The 21,277-nt window shown below is 30.7% G+C and overlaps 1 protein-coding gene across 2 annotated transcripts in view; it reads left to right on the top strand.

Annotated features, from left to right (window-relative positions):
• Positions 1-21,277, top strand: part of LOC111621355 — a 56,362-nt gene that overhangs the window by 12,333 nt on the left and 22,752 nt on the right. The window contains exons 2-6 of one of the 2 annotated variants that reach the window (XM_023363459.1): positions 9,155-11,218; positions 11,912-12,102; positions 17,468-17,634; positions 17,722-17,932; positions 18,408-18,551. In XM_023363459.1, the coding sequence (XP_023219227.1) occupies positions 9,241-11,218; positions 11,912-12,102; positions 17,468-17,634; positions 17,722-17,932; positions 18,408-18,551 (2,691 nt within the window). In that variant the 5' untranslated portion in view covers positions 9,155-9,240. Of the gene's footprint in view, positions 1-9,154; positions 11,219-11,800; positions 12,103-17,467; positions 17,635-17,721; positions 17,933-18,407; positions 18,552-21,277 lie in introns of both variants that reach the window. The other variant, XM_023363458.1, reaches the window with a different exon arrangement.

Below are 21,277 nucleotides of genomic sequence, written 5' to 3'. Positions count from 1 at the left end.
AGAATTTTATTAATTTTTCACTGCTTCAAAAACCTAGGTAATCTAATATGCATGAACAAAGGATTTGCGTTTTTGCAATAATTTTTGTGAATTGTGTATTTGCATTTTTTACTGGATGCTTGCCTCTGGTGTTTAAAAACAAAAGTATTTTATCTGGGTTGTTTCTATCGTTCTTGTGTATTGTCAGGAGTAAAGATGAATAGCAATAGGAAAAGCAAAGCTTTTGAATTGAATTCCAAAGTCACACGGGAGCCCAATATAAGTTTTAATCCATTCTCACATGAAAACAGATGATTATTCAGAAATCAGAATTTGGAGAAACTCATAAGTCTAATCAACAGAGAGTGGGTTCAACTGTTAAGAATTGGCAAAAAAAAGGTTCCCAATTGTCCAGCTTTACATGAACAAATTATGTTGTCAATTTTACAAGATTCTTCCTTAAAGTTTAAAATTCCAGTAATTTTTGTGGGACAATGTGTGCATTTATGTGCATTTAATGATATTTTATTTGTAATGAAACAAAATAAAATTAGAATTGTATTAATAAAGCTAATTTTCTTTATTTTGATCTTTAAAGTCACACCTCGTCCTATATGCAAAAACGTCTTATATGCAAATAAATATGGCATTTATTAAATACATTGTTCATTTCTTGTATGAGAAAGTTCATAAATGAGATTTTTTTTCTTTTTAAGTAAAATCAAATATAAACAATAAATGATATTTGACCAAACAAACTGCCAGATTATATCAGGCTAGGATATGGCTACTATTAATAATTAAATACTAATTATTAAATTTATCAAGAGAAGATGGCATAATCACCTACCTCTAGGCAAAATTACAGTAACAGCTTGATATTACGAATCCTGATATAATGTACTGTACTTTGCATTATTATAGATGGCTGATGTGTTCTGGCCAAAAGTGTAAGAAAATTATAAAAAAAAACTCATTCATTATAACTGACTCTCACTACTATATATGAACTGTTTTTCAGGTCCTGCTGTTCTTCCATTTTATGGACTTTTTTAGTTGGTTTATTTTGTCACATTTATTATTTATTTATTTTGTAAAAGTTGTCATTTTATTTATTTTATTTGTAAAAAATAAATGCAAAAATAATATAAAATTCATTTTTAAGCATTCTTTCACATTACATTTAGTTTTTATTTCATTTTTTTTTATCAACTATTTTGATCAGTTTTGGTTTTGTTTTCTCTATAAGCAACAAGTCTTGGATTTATATATCACTTATAAAACCAACACCAGCAAATAACAAGAAAAAAGGAAAATTTATGAACATTTTTGTGTATGTGAAATAGACATCATCAAGTATATACATTATTGAACAAACGGCTAACAAAAATAGAATATTTTTTAAAAGTTTGGACTGATTACGTGATTTGAATACCTTATGTTAGAATTTATATGTTTGGGATAAAATTTCAATATATATATATATATATATACCGTATTAACCCGAATATAACGCGACCCCGAATTTAACGCGACTCCAAAATTTTTATAAAGATATTTAGAAAAAAAATAATACTCATAAAAGAATTCAAAGAAAGTAAAATTCAATTAGATAAGCATTCATTTAGGTNTAAAATTCAATCAGATAAGCATTTATTTAGGTAATTATAGCTAATAACACAGGTTACATTCATGTCAATAAAATTAAGTAATGTAAAATAAAATTAATATTACGTAAGTAACAACAAAAAACGGAAATGTTTATTCAGAATCTGAACTGTTTTCAGAATGAGAACTCGTTGATGTCACATCGGTATCATCAGTATTTTCATTCACGCTTTCAGTCTCCCACAAAATGTCATCTTCCGTCCCATTGAAATGCAGCATTTCTTGAAACCTTTAACTATCGATTCAGGTTCGATCTTCTACCAGGCAGTCACAATCCATTCTCCTAAAAGAGAGACTGAGGGTTTTTTTATTTTTCCTGAAGGTGTCAATGGATGATTGCCCGATAATAGGCAATTGTTGTATTCTTTTCGAAAATTCTCTTTAAATGGTTTATTAACCACCACATCCAAGACTTGCAACTGAGAATTCAATTGGAATTCAATGCCTCAATTTTTTCCTTAATACTTGTCGTAAGGTGGCCTCGAAATGCATAAAGGACTACTAGCATGGAGCGGGAGTTTCTCAGAGAACCTTGCTGTTTCCCCCATATCACATTCAACCAGTCTAATACCAACTCCTCTGTCATCCAACCTTTTTCTTGGACTCGAAAAACAATTCCTGGACACAGCTTTTCTTTGGGCATTGTTTTACATTTCAATATAACGTAAGGTTGAAGCTTTTGTCCGTCAGCAGTAACAGCAAGCATAACAGTAATTCTGGACTTTTCATAACCAGCTGACTTCAATAAGACCGTTTTTCACCTGTCTTATTTACTGTAAGGTCGGAAGGCATGTCAAAATAGTCTGGTGTTTGGTCTGAATTTCCCATATTTTCAAGACTGTACTTGTGCTTTTTGCGTAATGATATAACATGGCGCTGACAAGCCAACAATTTTTCATTAAAGTCGTCAGGAAGTTTTTGCGCAAGAGTTGTCCGTCGTCGTAGTGATAAACCGTTTCTTTTCATCATTCTTCTACACCAACCCATACTTGCCTTAAAGTCCTTTCTAGGAATGTTTAAATTAGCAGCCTCTTCTAACGCTTTAAATCTTATGACTTCACTGGATATTGGGCACCCTTCATTTCGCTTTTCTATTACGAATTTTAACACTTGCTGCTCAACTTCATTAAACCTTCCTTTTTTAGGTCCACTAAAAGATTTTCTTGAANTTTAAATTAGCAGCCTCTTCTAACGCTTTAAATCTTATGACTTCACTGGATATTGGGCACCCTTCATTTCGCTTTTCTATTACGAATTTTAACACTTGCTGCTCAACTTCATTAAACCTTCCTTTTTTAGGTCCACTAAAAGATTTTCTTGAAGAATTTGCATTCTTTGTTTGCAACCATAATTTTAAAATTTATACCGTAGGTTCTCCTGGTACCTTTATTTATTTGACTCTTTGATGAGCCTTTTTTCTCAACACTACCTTTATTACTCGCACTCATGTTTTATGGGCAATAAAGAAAAAAGTAAAGTAACCGTCGCTAGTCACTAGAGCAAAAAAACAAATGAAACAAAACAGTTGCGTGAGACGTTAACAAGCGGAGACATAGCCTTACTATAGTAGTGCTATGCAAACAAAAGCGCAGGCCTACTAACTAGATCACATGATTGTTTTGAAGTAGTCGGTCCAGCTAGGAATTGGTCGGACGTTCAGTCGCGTTTCAACCTCTGTAGGAAAATGTCCTTGTTTATATTACATTTCATTATTTAAACCCCGAATTTAACGCGAGTCGATTTTTTAACGGAAAATAAATGATCAAAAAATATCGCATAATATTCAGGCTAATACGGTATATATATATTATAACATCTATGTCTATTTCACAGAGACGAAAATGTTCGTAAATTTTTTTTCTTGTTATTTGCTGATAATGTTATATAAACAACACTTTTCATTAGTCCAGCACAATGTTTATTACTTTAAAAACGTTTTTGATTGATTTAAGCGATCTTCAGTTATTCTATCATTGTAACGAACAAAGTATTCGAATTTATGAAATACAAAAAATTCAAACTGCAGATGCACATGTTAATGGTAACGCGCATATTCGTTCTTGAAAAAATTACAATAAACAAAAATAAAAAGAATAAACAAACTAATTAAAAATAAGCAAAAAGGATACACTAAGTAAATATTAAAGTAGCTAATTAATAATGCTGTCTAAGAAGATATATATGTTAAGCCATGTTATCATAAAAGGACTTCCAGGCTAAGGACAAACCATCGGTATCTCTGTGATTGATGCACTGTGTGGTCATCTGTGCTTTGTGAATCTCCATTTTTTTTCAGGTGTCTCACTGCTTGTGTGGATCTTGTAGCTCTAATAATGGCTGCTTGATCCCAGAATAGCAGGTTATCACATATCCTGCTATTTGGCAAATGCAGCGAGGACCATACTGTCAGTGCTTTTATTCACTGAGTATCTGTGCTCATCAATCCTTTTCTTCAAGTCTCGCATAGTTGCTCCTATGTACACTAGGTCGGAGTTAAACCTATGGTCTTTTAAAGGTATAGAGTATACCCCCTGTCAGGCTATTATGCTTATACCTTCTCTTATCATTTCTTAACAGCCTGTACACATTAGGATTACACCTATAAATTATTTGTAGATTCCTATTTCTGGCAACTTTCTTAACCATTTTGTTTAGAAATGGAAAGTAATTAAGCACAAGCCTTTCCCTTTGTTCCTTTTCCCTTTCAGAGCACAAACTTTTCCCTTTCAGAAATAAAGCCTCATTGCTGTCGGCTTTATTTCTGAAAATTTGTAATAAGTGTATCAATTATCCTTCTTCGGTATCCTTGTTGCACTGCTATGCTCCGTATATAATCCAATTCTTTATAAGTATCATATAGGCTATGCTGGTTCAATGTGTGTAAGCTCCTTTTATCCAAGATCGAAAAGCTGCCATTTTGATGTGTTCTGGATCTGAGGAATTCCTAGGATGATGATGGGTTGATAAACTAGCTTATGGCAGGGGTGCACAACCTGCGGCCCGCGGGCCACATACGGCCCCCTATCAATGTTTATGCGGCCCGCGGACGGTACAGGCCAAATCCCTTCTTTCGAAGTTTCTAAGTGTAGAACTTTTTCCCTTTCACAAAGTCATTAGCACCCAACTGTTTTATGACTTTCCCTGAGGTGAGAAATGGGGGATTGTTCTATAAATAAGTCTATTTTTAGCTAACACTTTCTGCTTTAGATATCGAATATTTTAAAATGATGTTAGAACGTCATTTCCGATGTTATCGGGAAGTTTCTATTTTGGCGGGAAATCTTCAATTTTATGCTTCGGAAAACTTGCCTATTCGTCTAAATAGCGTCAAATAACAAAAATAAGTGAAAATAGCGCTGAAAAACCATGAAAATAACGATTTTTTAGCATTTGTTTACATTCTAGATTCTGATTGGTATAGTCGAATTTGAATCAATCTTTTCTGAAAAGACGCTTATTCGTCAACCTAATGTCATTCAAACTAGAAAAAAACTAACCAGAGTTCAAAAAGGAATGTACAAAAAGCTATAAAACCAATAATTTACAACAATATCTCTCCATAGACAAAGAATAGAAAAAAAATTTTTCACATCAAATTTATTATTATTAAGTTGGACCAAGAAAATTAATACTGTAGTTGGAATAGAGTCATTACGACTAAAAGGAAGCCATTTGCATTAAAATATTTTGGATTTAATAATTATTACAAACCGCGTCAAGCCATAAACTTGTCAACAAAGAGGGTTGTAAAATGATTCCGTGTAGCTAGAAAGCTGCGGTTTTTTTTGTTTGAAAGAAAACAGATATATTTAGGTTATTTAAGTAGTAAATTAATTGGAACTTTTTATTTACTTTTATTTTTACATTCTTTTTTTCGTAAATTTAAAATTAAATTATTATTTTTAATTTTTATTTTATTTGAAATTTAACAGTCGTAAACTGTGATATATTTAGGACAGAGAAAAAAAAAAAAACAGATTGATTCTAGCGCCAATTTGAAACGAGATATCGCAATTTTAATAATTATATTTAAAATATTCAGATTTTCCACTGCACTGTGTTAATCACTTTTGATTCATTTCTGAACACGGGGGTAAAACTGACGGGCCATAAATATAATTTAGGTAAGAATGGTAACCACATTTATGATGGATTAGTGTCCTGCACCTGGCATGTTGACGATCTGACTCACAAATTCTGAGAAATGGTGGAGACGCCCGGACAGGGGTCGAACGAATTAAGACCTGCCTGGCCACGTGTGCGTAATAGTCTTCTGTCCCCGCCTCTTTAGTCTTTGGTCAGAGTGGATACAGAACAAAGCACGTGGTAGTCTAGCTTGCCTTATCTCAAACATGATTTGTTGCGGGCCTCAGAATTTTCGGCACAATGAGACATTGTTTTGCAGAGTGAACAGTATGGCGCCGGGCATTAAACGCAAGGTCAATCGCGAGAATCATCAGTTTCAAGAAGTGGAAGTGTGGACTAACAAGTACTGTTTTGTGCAACAGAACAACAGCATTATTTGCCTTTTGTGCAATGGAACAATAGCAGTGCCAAAAGAATTCAACCTGAAGCGACATCATGAAAGCCAACACAAGGATTTCCTTCTGCAAGGTATGGAACGCAAACAGAAAATTGAATCGTTACGACGATCACTAATCAGCCAACAAAATGTGTTCAAGAAACAATCTGGAGACTTGGAGAATGCGGCTGTTGAAGCCAGCCTAGAAACATCTGCTTTAATAGCCAAGAATGGGAAACTTTTCACAGATGGCGATATGATAAAAAAGTGTCTTTATCATTGCAAGTGAGATGTGTTCTGAGAAGACCAGTGTTTTCAAACAATCAGTCTTAACCACATGACGATACAACAAAGAATCTCACAAATTGCATCAGACATTTCTGGCCAACTTATATTTTAGTTGCAAACTGCTTATTTTTCTTTGGCTGTGGAAGAATCCACTGACATATCTTGTGCTGTTGATGATATATCAACAGCACAAGTGATTGTGTTTATTAGAAGTGTTTCACTAGATTTTATTGTGAATGAAGAATTTCTTGGCATGGCATCACTTTCTGGACATACAACTGGTGCTGACTTATTTACTAGTTTATTGAGCGTTTGCAACAAATCAGCACTGGACTTTGACAAGCTATCTAGCATTGCCATCGATGGAGCACCATCTATGGTTAGATGTGAGAATGGCATGGTCACCTTGCTGAAAAACCACCTTGGGAAAGGCAAAAGGAGTTAGTCCAGTATCATTGCATAATTCACCAACAGCAACTTTGTGCAAAGAAGCTGGGATTTGAATGTCTGCTGAAAGATGTATATGATACTGTAAACTTAATCCGCAGTCATGGACTCAACCATCAACTCTTCACATCATTTCTTGAAGAAATAGATGCTGATTATGCTGACCTGCCCACGTATACTGAAGTTCGTTGGCTGAGCAAGGCAACAGTCCTCAAGAGATTTGTGGAGCTATTGGGGCCTATTATCACTTTCCTCAAAGAACGGGGGAACACTACAAGGAATTTGGAGGGACAAAGATGGCAGTGTGATTTAGCTTTCCTTGCTGACATTACTGCTTATCTAAACGACCTTAATTTGAGATTGCAGGGAAAGATGCAACTTGTTTCTCAGTTGACAAGTAACATCAATGCATTTATGACCAAACTATCACTTTTCAAGTCCCACATGCAATCAGAGAACTTTACACACTTTCCACATTGCAAGGCCATGAAAGAGAAATACCCACATATGAAGATGGATTACTCTGACCAAGTTAACACCCTCCTTACATCATTCAATGAGAGGTTTGGTGAATTCCAGAAATACAAGATCTACCTGCAACTTTTTTCAACTCCATTTGATGTGAAAGTGGAAGATGCCCCTCCAGATGTCCAACTTGAGTTGATAGACATCCAGTGCAGTGATGAATTGAAATCACAGTTCAAAAATTCTAATCTCCTCACATTCTACAAAGAACTGCCAGATACATCATTTCCAAAACTGAAAGACAATGCTCGATTTTGTGCAAGCATGTTTGGCAGTACCTATGTATGCGAACAAGCGTTTTCGCTTATGAATTTAAACAAGTGCAAAACACGGAACAGGTTAACCAACGAGAATTTGGAAAATCTGCTGGTTGTTTCAACATCTGCCATTACACCAGACATCAAGAAGATTGCCGCCAGCATCCAATCTCAGCCATCGCATTAATCACTTGGAGGTCCGGCTCCCAGTCAGTAAACTTAATTCTAATTTGGCCCTTCTTCAGAAAAGGTTGTGCATCCCTGCTTATGGTATATATTTGTTCTGATCCCTCCTTCTCTGCATGTTATTGTTAAATCTAGGAAGTTAACATTACTCTCACTTTCTTGGTCTAGCTCCAATGTTAATCCATACAGGTTATTGTTGACTATGCTTATAAAATGGCATGTGTTATGATTGTTTTTCCACAAAATGAAGATATCATCCACATATCTCGCATATATTAGTATATCTTTTTGGAACATTGGTAGGATATTGCTTTCGAGCTTACACAGTACTAATTCACAGAGTACAGCCGACATAGGGCTACCCATTGGTATGCCCCCGTCCTTGCAGGTATGTCTTACCTTCAAAATCTTAGACCAAGGTGTGGCAAATCAAATCAGTTAACTCCAAAATGTGCTTATGGTATTTCATTGTATTTTTGATGTTAGCAAATAAAAAGTTCCTCAAAGCACAAAAACCAGGTGGTAATTTAATTGAAGGATATAATGCTTTGTAATCCAGGACAGTCATCCTTGTCCAATTCCTTGTCCTTAAGTGTAATACTCTCTAGTTTCTGCACCAATTGTATTGAATTTTTTATTGAAAAGGGGTACTCTTGGATTTTTTCCCATATAAATTTAACTAGTGGCTTTTCTATTCCGAAAGTAGGTGCATTGCATTTTTATACCACTGGGCATAATTGTGAGCCTGGTTTATGTGTTTTCCCAAAGGCAAAGATTCTTGGCGTTCTTGGAGCCTGAATGACAGCTTTCTCCATATTTAAAAGATGCACTAAAGGAGTTAAGACGAATTTCCTGACTCTTTGTTGTAATGCTTCTAAATAATTATCAGGTGCAATAAGACATTCTGTATTGCTAATGTGTTCTTGCAATTTCTGGTTATACAAATCTCATTTGAGAAACACTATACCCTTGGATTTATCTGCCTGACATGGAAATGAGCAGTTTATTATGCATCTTTCATTTATATCAGCAGATGACATGATTTAACACTGTACGATAGTGGACAGTATTAAATCATGTTATCTGCTGATATGCTGATCTGTGTAATATATCCAGAATATTAGTAATTAATTTAGTTTTAATCAAGAAACTTTTGGTGTAATAATTAAGTTTAATAAAATATTATAAATTTTATATATTTAGTTAAAATCATCTTGATAATTATATTACCTAGTCTATTTCTAAGTTGATCTGTTTATATATAAAATTTATTTTATTTCAGAGTTTATAAAAAAAAAAGAAGAATGCATTAAAACTAAGAATTAAAAAATTTGATGTCTATTATCAATAAAATTAAACTATGAAATTATGAATACAAGAAGTAAAGAAGTTAAGCAAACACGTCAGAGGACAAAATTAAGGGAAAAAAAGCATTTTATTACAACATCGAGAAATACATTAACAAAACCACCTTCTTCAAATACTTATAAGAAAACAAAAAAGTTAAAATCACTCAAATTAAAATGTAATCAACTGCAGAAAACATCAAAAACTAAAACTGTTGCTGTATCTAACAACAATGATGATATATCTTCAAAATTAAAATCATTCATAACAAACAGATCTACAGAAGAGAGAGAAAATGTTAATAAACAAAAGATTGAGAATATTGATAGGGGTAATGATAAATGCTCAGGATTTTATTTAAGATCATCAATTATGCAAAAGTATGGTAAAATGACCTATAATTCAATGGTGCCAATGACAAATAGTAATACTTTATTTCTGGATGATGAAATGCAAAAGAATGAGAAAAATACTAAATCAAAAAAGGATAGTTTTGAAGTTTATTCTTCAACCAATTATTGTAATAAAAACTTTGAATTTTTTGAAATGCAGCATTCAAATATCATACAAAGAATAGATTCATCTTCATCCTGTGTAGATAAATCACCAACATTCTGTGATGAAATATCAACGTATAAAGAATGCAATTTAGATGTTACTCATAATTCTTTGTGCAATAGAACTAAAAATGGAAAAGAGAAATTTGCAAGGCATACTTCTGAATTACCATTCTCAAGTGAGAAATCAATTGAGTTAAATTTGAAGAATTCATTTGAATCCCTAGAAAGTGATGATAAAATTATAAAAAATAAAAATTTATCTCGGTTTGCTGATGATAAACAGTTAAAAGAAATAACAAAAGATTCTTCTTTACCATTATTTTTAACTGGAACTGATCATGTGCAATATCCATCTGAAGCAGAAACAGCCCCACAAACACCACAAGGAGAAATATTTTTAAGTGGAGTTGTTTCAAAAATTCAAAGAAAATTTGGTGAAGAGAAGGGTATTGTAAGTTGTCATTGGGTTTCACCAGATGATTTTCATGTAAAAGCATACTCTCTTGTAAAACAAAATATTTCTGAAAATTGCGAATGTAATAGTATCAATTGTGAAAATATAAATTATTCTGTTGAAAATGAAACCAAATCTGAGAATATTCAAATACATTCAGTAAATGACAACAATAATTCTTCATCTACTGTTAGCAAAACTAAAAAACATGGTGGTAGAAAAAGTGAAATTGCACTTTTGCATGAATCTCTTAAGGAAATTTCTTGGGCTAAAGATTTAAATCCTGCATGCATGCTTACTAAAGAAAGGAAACATCGAAATGTAAAATTACAGAACTGCCTGTTAGAAAAATCAAATAAAAATTCAAAATTTCCAAAAAAGCAAATATCCAAACAGTCAAATCAAATTATGAAATTAAGTCATTCATATAAAGAAGAATTAAATAATCTTTCATTAAATAAATATAGTAATACCAAAAAACAGTTTGGATCTGACAAAATGATCAGTGATTGTAAATATTCACCTTCTCAGAATAAAAGCTTTAAATTAAATATTCTTAATCATAGACAATACATTAAAAAATGTCCAAAAAAACTCCAAAAAGAAATAACAGTAAATCAATTAGCTACTAAATCTAAAAATAAAAGTATTAAATCAAATTTGTGTTCTGTAAACAAAAATGAATCAAAAGCTTTGAAAAATAATAATGATAAGAACTTTGTTAAAAATTCAAATGAAACTCAGACAATTCCAAATATTAGAAACTCAAAACAAAGGAAAAAATTTTCTGAAAATTTTAAAGGATCGAGTATTCAAACAAAACCCAAAAGTTTGAAATCTCAAAGTGATTTAAAAAGTAGTGCTGTTGATCAGTGTCCTGAATTAAGAGTTTCTCTTGAACCTTTAGAAGAAACCTGTTTATGGGAAGCAAAAAGAAAACAAAGTAGAACCCCATCAGAAGCATATAAATTACTAAAATTGAAAGGTATGTAGAGTAAATAAAATGGCATATTCAGTTATTAGAACTGTTAATCTTAAATGTTATACTTAATGTCTTTCTTTCTATGTAATGTGAAAGCTAATATTACTATGAAAGCTAATATTAAGTTTTTAATTATAAAACATAGCAGATATTAATTTATTAATTTTTTGTTTAAAATTGAATGTTTTTATATAATAATGCTTGAATGTCATAATAAGACTTATTTTTGATATTTATTAATTTATTTGATGTCAGCATTTAATGTTTTATTATTCAGTAAGAAGCTTTCAGATGTTGCAAAACCTTAAACTAATTAATAAATTTTAATTAGTTTAAGGTTAATAATAGATGGCAATAAACTTATTTGTCTTTAGTTCAAATTTGTAAGTCATTAATTAATTAACTAAATCAAACACTTTTGGTATAATATTTAATCTTTACATATTAATTACATATTTATTTTAATTTATATATGTGTTAATATGTAATAATAGAATAATATGTAATAAAATGTGTAATCATTATTTTATAATTTATTTTAATGAATATAAATTATTTACAAGATATATTTCAATTAAAATTTAGATGAACAAAAATATCATAACTTGAAGACAACTTGGAATGTACTAAGTTCACAACAAGTATTTTCTAGTAGCATTACTCATAATATATTTTCATCTTTTTATACTAATGAAGAATCAAGACACTCCCTACCAACATTAAGAACTTCAAAACGCAGAAGGTATGAAGAAGAGACAGTTAGATATAGTGTTCGTCAGAGTGAATGTGCCTTTCGATATAAAGAAATTGCTGTGAAAAAACATCAAAATTTTATTCAAATAATACTTGTGCCAAACAGAAGTCGGCATAATTCTCTCACAGCTGAGGTAAGAATACTAATTTATATATTTTTTTATATATGTACTTGTAATAAAATCATTATCTGTTTGTTATGTTTATAGTACTTTATATATCTTATTCTTTTTCTAACAAATAAGTATTAAGTTCAAGACAAAAAAAAGCTTCTGCAGAAAACATTTTTAATCAAAATGTCACTATCTTCAGCTAATTTTCATTAGAAAAACAATTTACAGCTTAAGGTAAATCTATATACATAAATGAGGATGTTTGTTTGTTTGCTATATACTCCTAGACTGTTCAACTAATTGCTGCAAAACTTTCAGTTATGTTCAAATACTTCTAACAGATAATGTCATAATCCCACTCTATAGAAATAAAACCGATATTTTGGAGTGGGATTACGACATTTAATTAATTTCTAGCTACATTTGATTTGCTGGCTTTACATGTAGCACCAACTATTGGCAAAAAATTTAAGAAAATAAACTAAATATAATTCTGATTAATTTTTTGAAGACAAAGTCCTTCCCAAAAAGAGGAACCACCATTTAATAACTTTGTGTTCCAGACATTACACTTTTGGCGACTGAGGACACTTGGGACTGTTTGGCAGCAAGTAGCCTAAAAGGCTACTTGCTGCCAAACAGTCCTTTAAAAAACACAAATATATATCCAATTTTAAAATATAAACATTTTTAAAAAACAGGAACTGGTGATGTACGGACGTCTTCTATTCTCCATCATACCTTCTTGGGGTTTCGGCTTTTATCTACAATGAAATAGGTTCCTCTTTTTGGGAAGGACTTTATCTTCAAAAAATTAATCATAATTATAGCCATCGGACGAAGATTTACATAAATATAATTCTTACAAAAAATGATATAATTTTAAAAGATATGTGTTATATTCACTTAATTACTGCAACAATGATATAGTGCAAAATAGAGTCACTATATCGTTACTGCAACAGGTAGCACATAGCACTTGCCTGCGTGGAATCAAGTGTTGTTCTGTGAAAAGTCTATCCACAACTTTCCAGAGAAAGTTCATGCATTTTCCCGTACTGTAGTGTCACCATCGCACCATCATTAACATACTGCAAGAACTATGGAACTGCAGAACTGTAGAATTCAGAATATAATTGATTTTGAAATAACTAATAGAAATTCATTTATAACAATCATTTTGTTAGTAATTAATAAAAGTTTTATATTTTAAATTATAAAGAGAGTATTTTTGATCATTTTTATGCAAGTTTAAATTTTTCCTGATGTAAAATAAAAAAGTACATAGAGTATCGATTATCCAAATCAATTTGGGACTGGAGTTTTTCAGATAACCGATTATGTATGAAAAAATATATTAACCTATCCCATGTTGAAATTTGTTCAAATCCTGGCACGTCCTTAAGTACCCTCTAATGGTCGCGCCAGTGCTGCCAGCTAAAATGCGCACACCAACAAAAATAATATTGGAGTAGCCCAAGACATAGCCAAAGATTGCAGTGCCACAGCACTAGCAGAAATTTAAATTTGCTGACTGGAAAGCTTTCGGTTAATTGATGTTTCGGTTGATCGTCATTCGGATAATCGATGCTCTACTATATCTACAAACTTGTGTTTTGTAATTTAGTACTTGGAAATAGTGCTTTCTTTACCTTATTGAGCACATGTGTAAATTTTGCACGTGAAAAGCCAGCAGTGCGTACCGCCAAATTGATGATATCTAACTCAATTTTTATCAGCTCCTGCGTAGACGACAGTAAATAAGCCCTTCTGACAAGGGAGGCAATGGCAGCATTAATGTATCGAGAAGGCTGAAAGGCCTCTGCTGGTATAATGTGCGGAGCTATGCTAGATTTGTGATGGACTGAGAATTGTAGTCCTTCCGAAGATTTACGTATATGCAAGTCTAAGAACGCTACTTCTGCATCGCTTTCTTTCTCCCAAGTGAAATTGATGGAAGGATACATACTTGTGAGTTGTTGCATAAAGATGAGGAACGACTCCTCTGTGTCAACGACTCCTCTGTGTAATTTATTTTCAGATGGACAGTTGTTTTCACCAATTAGTACTATAGTCATGTAATAACAACATGAGAAAATGATCACCTTTGGAATATCCAGCTATGTTTGAATGCCTTATTAAAAGTAAAGCCTATGATTGCCAAGCTTAATTACAGGAGTCTTGACTCTTATAGTTATTTTTAAAGTGGTAAAGTAGGTGAAATTTTAATTGACAATTGTCACAAAATTTTTGTGTCCTTAAGATAAATGTAGAGCAGGAATGGGCAACCTGCGGCCCTCAGGTTGCATGTGGCTCACATTAATTAATACTGTACTTTTTGCGGCCCACATTGCATAAAATATGAATAAATATATCAATTTCCCAGCTTAAGGAAATGTGCAACATAAATTCAAATGTTATTTTCTACAACTTATGTATATGAATAGTTTTTCCCACAATCAATTTAGTAAAAGTTAAAAAAAGAAAACTAGCTAACAGACTCACATCAAACTTCTTGGATCTGAGAGTCATCAAAGGGTATGATGTAATGATGTAGAGTGACATTGAGTTGATGACTGGATAATTGGTAGTTGACCCTATGACAATCAAACAAATTTCATTTGACATCATCTCTGACCAGTTTGCTGCTATATCGTCTATTTTCTACTAGGTTTAATAGCTACTAGCTATTCATTTCTTTGATATTTTAGAAATATCAAATAAATATTGGTGATTAATTTTTATATATTAGCTATTAATTAAGGAATACATAAAACTGACAATTTGAATATTTCTCATATCAAGAACAAAGAATTAAATATATTTTTAGTAGTTTTAAATGAACTAATTTTTGAATTTAAAATACATTTTTATCACAAAATTGTACGTGGTATGATCCAAAAGTTTGGGGACTGCAGTAATGTATGACAACAAAAGCATGTATTTAAAGTTACAGCGTATGAAATGGATTCTATCAAACTACTCCTACGTGTTCATGTTGATTTCGCCCATGCCACGTGATTAAACCGCGAGTGCTGTTGCTTTTTTTCGGAGATAGTACCTTTGTTTGGCGACGTAATAAAAATGGAGTTTCAAGAACAGCACTGCAACATTAAATTTTGTCAGCGTTTAGGTAAAACATCTATGAAGACTTTAAAATTGCTAAGAAAGGTGTACGGTGATTCTATCATGGTGAAATCAAAGGTTTAAAGAGGGCTGAGAATCCATCGCAGATGATGAACGCTCTGGCCGACCTTCGACTTCACGGAACGAGGAAAATGTTGAGTTGGTCTTTCAATTATCTAGACATTTTACGTCATTTGAGGGAATCCATTTGTCGTAAATGGCCACAGATCTGGCGAAGTGGAGACTGGTACCTTCTGCATGACAACGCACCTGCACATCGGTCCCAAATGGTCACACAGTTTCTTGCCAAATCTCAAATTAATGTGCTTTCACACCCCGCCTGTTCACCGGTCTTAGCTCCGTGTGATTTTTATTTGTTTCCATCAATGAAAAAGCATTTGCAGGGACGCCCTTTTGTGTCATCAGATGAAGTGAGAGCAGCATCGCAGGAGGCCTTACGGGAGGTTTCAAAAAATGGCTTCCAGCAGTGCTTCCAGAAATTATACGAGTGCTGGCAAAACTGTATCGTTGCCCAAGGTGATTACTTTGAAGGTGGTTGTGCATCGGCAATATAAACTTTTTAAGGTAAGGAATTTTAAGCCAAGTCCCCGAACTTTTGGATCGTACTACGTATAAATACTTTATTAGTAGTTTTTAAACTCATTTTTAATAACAACAGTTATCTGCTGGTAATTGATTGGCACTATAATTTGAACACATAAATTTATAAGTAAATTAAACAAATTAATAAACTCATTCAGAAAAATCATATTTTTTAAATATATATAAAATAAAAAAATAATATTTTGAATATTATTATGATGATAGATTAATCTTTCAAAAATAACACAAAATTGTAAGAAAAGATTATTGTATACCTCTGGACAACAGAATTAGAATTTTGTATGAATACTAGTTGCAATTTTTTATTTCATTACAGGGGAGCTCATTATACAGGTGTTCACTGTACATTATTCAGCTGAAAATAATATTAGTGTGAATATAGAATCAATTGGCTAGTATTTTATTTCCTGCAACAACTCCTATCACTTGTAGACTATCAAATGTTTAAGATGTTTCAAGCTTTATTTGAAATTAAAAAAAATCCGAATTTTCTTAAAAAATATCAGCTTTGGATATAATATACATACATAAAAATTGTTTTTCAATATCTACTGATTACCTAGGTCTAAAAACTGTTGTCATGACCTAAAATTGCAGTTTTCTTGAATAAATATAGAAGTGAAATTTATGGTTTTTACAGGAGATACTTTTTAATACCCCAGAATAACTATACAAAAGCTAATCCAAATTTGTGAAGTACATTTCTGAGCTTTCCTTGTTAGCAGCCATTTTGACATTTACTGTTCTGATCTTTTTTCTCTCTCTGTTTTAATTTTTTCTAACTTTCAAATAATAGAAATGAAAGTTTATTTATTTTTTAGTTGTTGCATATTTACCTTGAAACAATTACATATTTGTTGATTGATAAAAAATAATTATTAAATTTATCAAAAAATCAATCTTAAAATCAGTTGTCATTTAACTATGTACAATAGATTGAAGTGATTTAAAAAAAAAATTGTTTGTCATATAGTAAAATAAAATATTTTATAGAAAAGTTTTCTAAATTGTTTACAGTTTCTCTTTTATATTTGATGTAAATAACAAATAAAAATGGTCAGAATTAGTAGTAATAGTTGTAGAAGTCATAGGAGTAGCTGCAAACTTAGAGTAAAAAATATCTTGCATGAATAGAAGTTTGATCATAAAATGAATAAAACATGAGAATCTTATTGAAAGATAATTTTGTTCTGATAAAAGATGAAGCTAAAAGATTTTTTGTGAATTTGATTTGGCAGAACAGTAATATCCTGAGAAAATATACAGTAAGATCATAAACTTGAACATAAACTGAAAAATTTGACAATAGAAAATATCAATAATTATTTTAATCAATTATGAATGCTTATTGTCATCCTAATTGTTTTTTGTATGTATTGGCCTTTACTTTCTATCTTATAACATTATAAAACTTTAAAGGATAAGTTTAACTTATTTAAAAATTGATAATATTAAAAATGCTATTTAATCTATTTTTTTTGTATTTTGTGATTTATTTTCTTAAAATAGATTTGTTGCAAATGTTTAAAAATTTTTAATAATGTTTCTACTGAAATCAGATAATTTTGTTAATATGTAAGTAATCTATGTATAATCAGTATTAATTTATGCTTAATTTTTGGAAAAAAATTTTTAGGGTATGAAAGAAATGAAAGAAGCTTTGCTGTCAGCCTGTAAAGATACTGGATGTAGAGCTGTATTATTTAATAGCAGTGGCAGCATTTTTTGTTCAGGAATTGATCTAGTTCCACTACTTGGATCTGGAAAAAAGCAAGTAGCTGAAGAAGTAGCAAATGCTGTTAAGTAAGGAATAATTATTACAATTGCATATTTTAAATAAATGTTATATATATACATATATATCAACATAATTTTATTTTATTTATTTAGAGATTTGATACAAACTATGGGAGTATTTCCTAAACCATTAGTTGCTGCAGTGAATGGTGGAGCTGTTGGATTAGGTGTAACACTCTTAACATTTTGTGATGTGGTTTTAGCTAGTGACAAAGCAACATTTTTCATGCCTTATGCCAAATTAGGATACATTGCTGAAGGAGCAGCAACATTAACATTACCGCAAGTTATTGGAGCCACAATGGTAAATTTTTTCTTATAAAAAATATTTTATCAGTTGAACTACTCTGAATAAAGATGACAATCTTGAATTTTTTTTTAATAAAAATTTTAAAAATTTATTTATAATAAATGTAAAGTATAAAAATTATTTAGAAAAACAACTCATGAATTAATTTAAATTAAATTATCAGACTTCATTGACAGGTATTATTAAAAACTTTATTAAACCAGTTTAATGTTTTCAGAATATGTGTAAGTTATGATTATGAATTTATATTCAAATATTATGAATATAAACTTTTTACAGTTAAAAAAGCTTTTGAATTGTAATGAATCTGCATTGGAAATGTTAAAAGGTAAATTCAAGTACATTGTATAATTTTTGCAATGATAAACAATAACAAGAGAAAATGTAAATAAAGTTTTTAACTCCTGTGATGAAGGCTGCTAATCAATCTGTTTATAAAAAATTCAAAAATTTTAAAATTTATTTTTAGGCAACTGATTTGTTATTAAGAGGAAGAAAGTTAACAGCTCAACAAGCATTAAGATGTGGATTAGTTTCTGAAGTTTTATGGCCAACTCAATTAATGGAGGAAGCTATTCCCAGAATGCATGCTTTAGCTAAACAGTCTCTTTCAGTAAGTTGTTTAATATAATTAATTACTAAAGCAAAAACTTATAAATGCATATTTTGAAAACAAAACAAATTTATACAGTTGACTTTAAAATGAACACAAATAAAGCAAATTTTTCTGTTGTCCTGGCAAAATGTCATTGCCACAACATTAATTTTCATGCAATAAGGTAAACAGAAATTTTATCAGAATTCATTAATTAAACCAAACCATAAATTACTTTTGTAGTCCCAAGAAAAAACCCTATTTCTAATAATGGTTGCTGTTTTTACACTTTTTGATGTAAACAATAAATATAGTACTGTAGAATATTTTATTTTGAGTAGAATAGATTTTTTTTACATATGGATTTACAATTGGAGTTAAAACTTATCTCAAAGATGGGTTTGTCCAGTCCTCCAGTTGTAGAGTAATTCAAATGTCTGGTTTTAGTAGACCACTTTACTGTACTTATAAAATAGGGGTTAAAGTTTAAGGATATCCACCCTTTTAAATGGTTGCAGTTCCATGTAAACATGTGCTAGTTTGCATATCAGGAACTGCATACAGTGATGACAATTTTGGCTAACTTGTGCCAAATTTGGTTCCTTTTTCACTCTTTTTGTGCCAAAAAGTATTTTCTATTTTTTCAAACAATCTTTAACAGCAAAAGTCACGGCTTACTTTTATTTAACCACTCTGATATGCTGCTCCACACTTCAATGGCAAGTACTGTTTCCTCATTTTGTTTGATTTGAAAATCATTTAGAGCATTAAATTGTTTTTGTAAATAAGTTTAATTTTATTTGACTTTATTTAATAAATTAATTCAAAATATTATAATTTAGAGATTTTAATCACTTATTAAGCTTTAACTCTCTAAATTATGCAACCTTAACCTTGACCATTGTTAATATGAATTTTTGATAGAGTGAACTTACTATTCCTCTAGTATTTGTATTTACATGAAAGCTTTTTTAAAGTAATAATTTAGTTACATAATGCTATTTTATATCATTATTTAAATGATATTTTAAAATTTGATAGGAAGGTTAGAACAATTATTGTGCTGACAAATATATTTAAAAAGTTTTTAAATTTCTGATAATTGTATATTACTTTAGTTTTAATATGAATAATACTTTTTGATTTAAGTTAAATGATTAATTTTTACTTTTCTGGCTCTGTTATATATAACAGAGGGAAAGTATGGTGATCAGTCAAAAATGACCTTCCAGATTTTTACATTTTTGGGCTAGGACCTTGAAACATTGAGAAATGTAAAAAAATTCAGGTTTTTTTGTTTTTTTTTCTTGTATGTATGAGTGTTTGTATTCGTTTGTTTGTATGTATGTGTATGTGGAGCACAATTTTGTTCATCTTCTTTGAAGTTTAGTAACTCCTATGCTTTTTTGGCAAAAATTTCTGAAATTTTGCACAGAGGTTTGTGTATTTGGGGGATTGGTGCTATTAAATTTTGGTGGTTAAAGGTTTGACGGGGGAGATAAAGGAGATTGTGTGTCTTATCTCAAGTAGGGTCAAACTTAATGACAATTTTACTCATTATTAGCATTTAAATTTTTTATAAACTCATCCTTATCCTCAAAATTAAGCTTTTTGCCATTTTATATCATCAATAATTAGAAATATGGTATTTTCTTAAAAAAACGTTTATATAACAGATGGCACCACCAAAATTTTAAATGTTGCTGAGAAAGTTTTTTAAAATTGATTAACTAGGCCAGATAAAGTTTTCTACACAGAGATTATTGCTTTTATGTTTTGTAAATTATATACAGTTATTTTTATGATCATCTGTTTAAATTATTATATTTGAAAATAAAATTTTTATCCTGTTCACAGATTAATTGTTGAAAAGTGGCTGTTTCAGCAAATTTTAATTGTCAAATATCCAAATTCTTGTAAATTCAAATGCAAAAAAAAAAAAAAACATTTTTTAAAATTTTTTATTGAGGTTTGAATTACTTTATGTTTAAATTTATAAAATTTGTTATTATAAGTGTTGATATTTGAAATTATAGATTTTTTGTTACATGTGCAGTCAGCAAAACAGTCACATTTGTGATTAATATGCTAAACTAACCTGTAAATCAAGTGCAGTTTTTTTTACTGTACAGCACATATGTACAAAATCCAGTAATACGACACCTGCTTATCTAATATATGTTGGATTAGAGACTCTACTGTATTTGCATATTTAAGTCTAAAAAGCTTTAATTATGTATAAAGTCTAGAAATTATAAAAATAATGCTTAAATGAAAATATTTTTGATATACAGTACATCGCATTAACCTTGTATAGCTTTGTGGTTACTATTTAAAACGTAACACAAATATTTTCGACCCACTTCTAACGTCTTCCTCAGATGTTCTATCAGTTTTTCTGGTGCCTTTCCAATTTTTAGCCATTCAGGTCTTTTAAAATTTTTAAATTTAAAAAAATAATTCTGAAGATAGAAACATTGGAGACCTGAATGGTTAAAAATCAGAATTGCACCAAAACACCTGAGGAAGACCCTAGAAGTGGGTCAAAAACATTCATGTTACATTTTAAATAGTAACTGCAAAGCTATACAAGGTTAGTGCAATGTATTATAATTATTGCTTTGTTTATTAGATGGATTTGATATAAATTATGCATTTTTTTAAACCATCACAATGAAAAATATAACAAAAATTCTTCCACTAAAGTATTCATATCCTTTACTTCTCTTGATGCTGATTACATT

This window comes from Centruroides sculpturatus, unplaced genomic scaffold (assembly GCF_000671375.1).
Source record: "Centruroides sculpturatus isolate CEXI.00-Female unplaced genomic scaffold, Cexi_2.0 scaffold275, whole genome shotgun sequence".
Classification (NCBI taxonomy): Eukaryota; Metazoa; Arthropoda; class Arachnida; order Scorpiones; family Buthidae; genus Centruroides; species Centruroides sculpturatus.
This window is presented reverse-complemented; position numbering and strand designations above follow the sequence as displayed.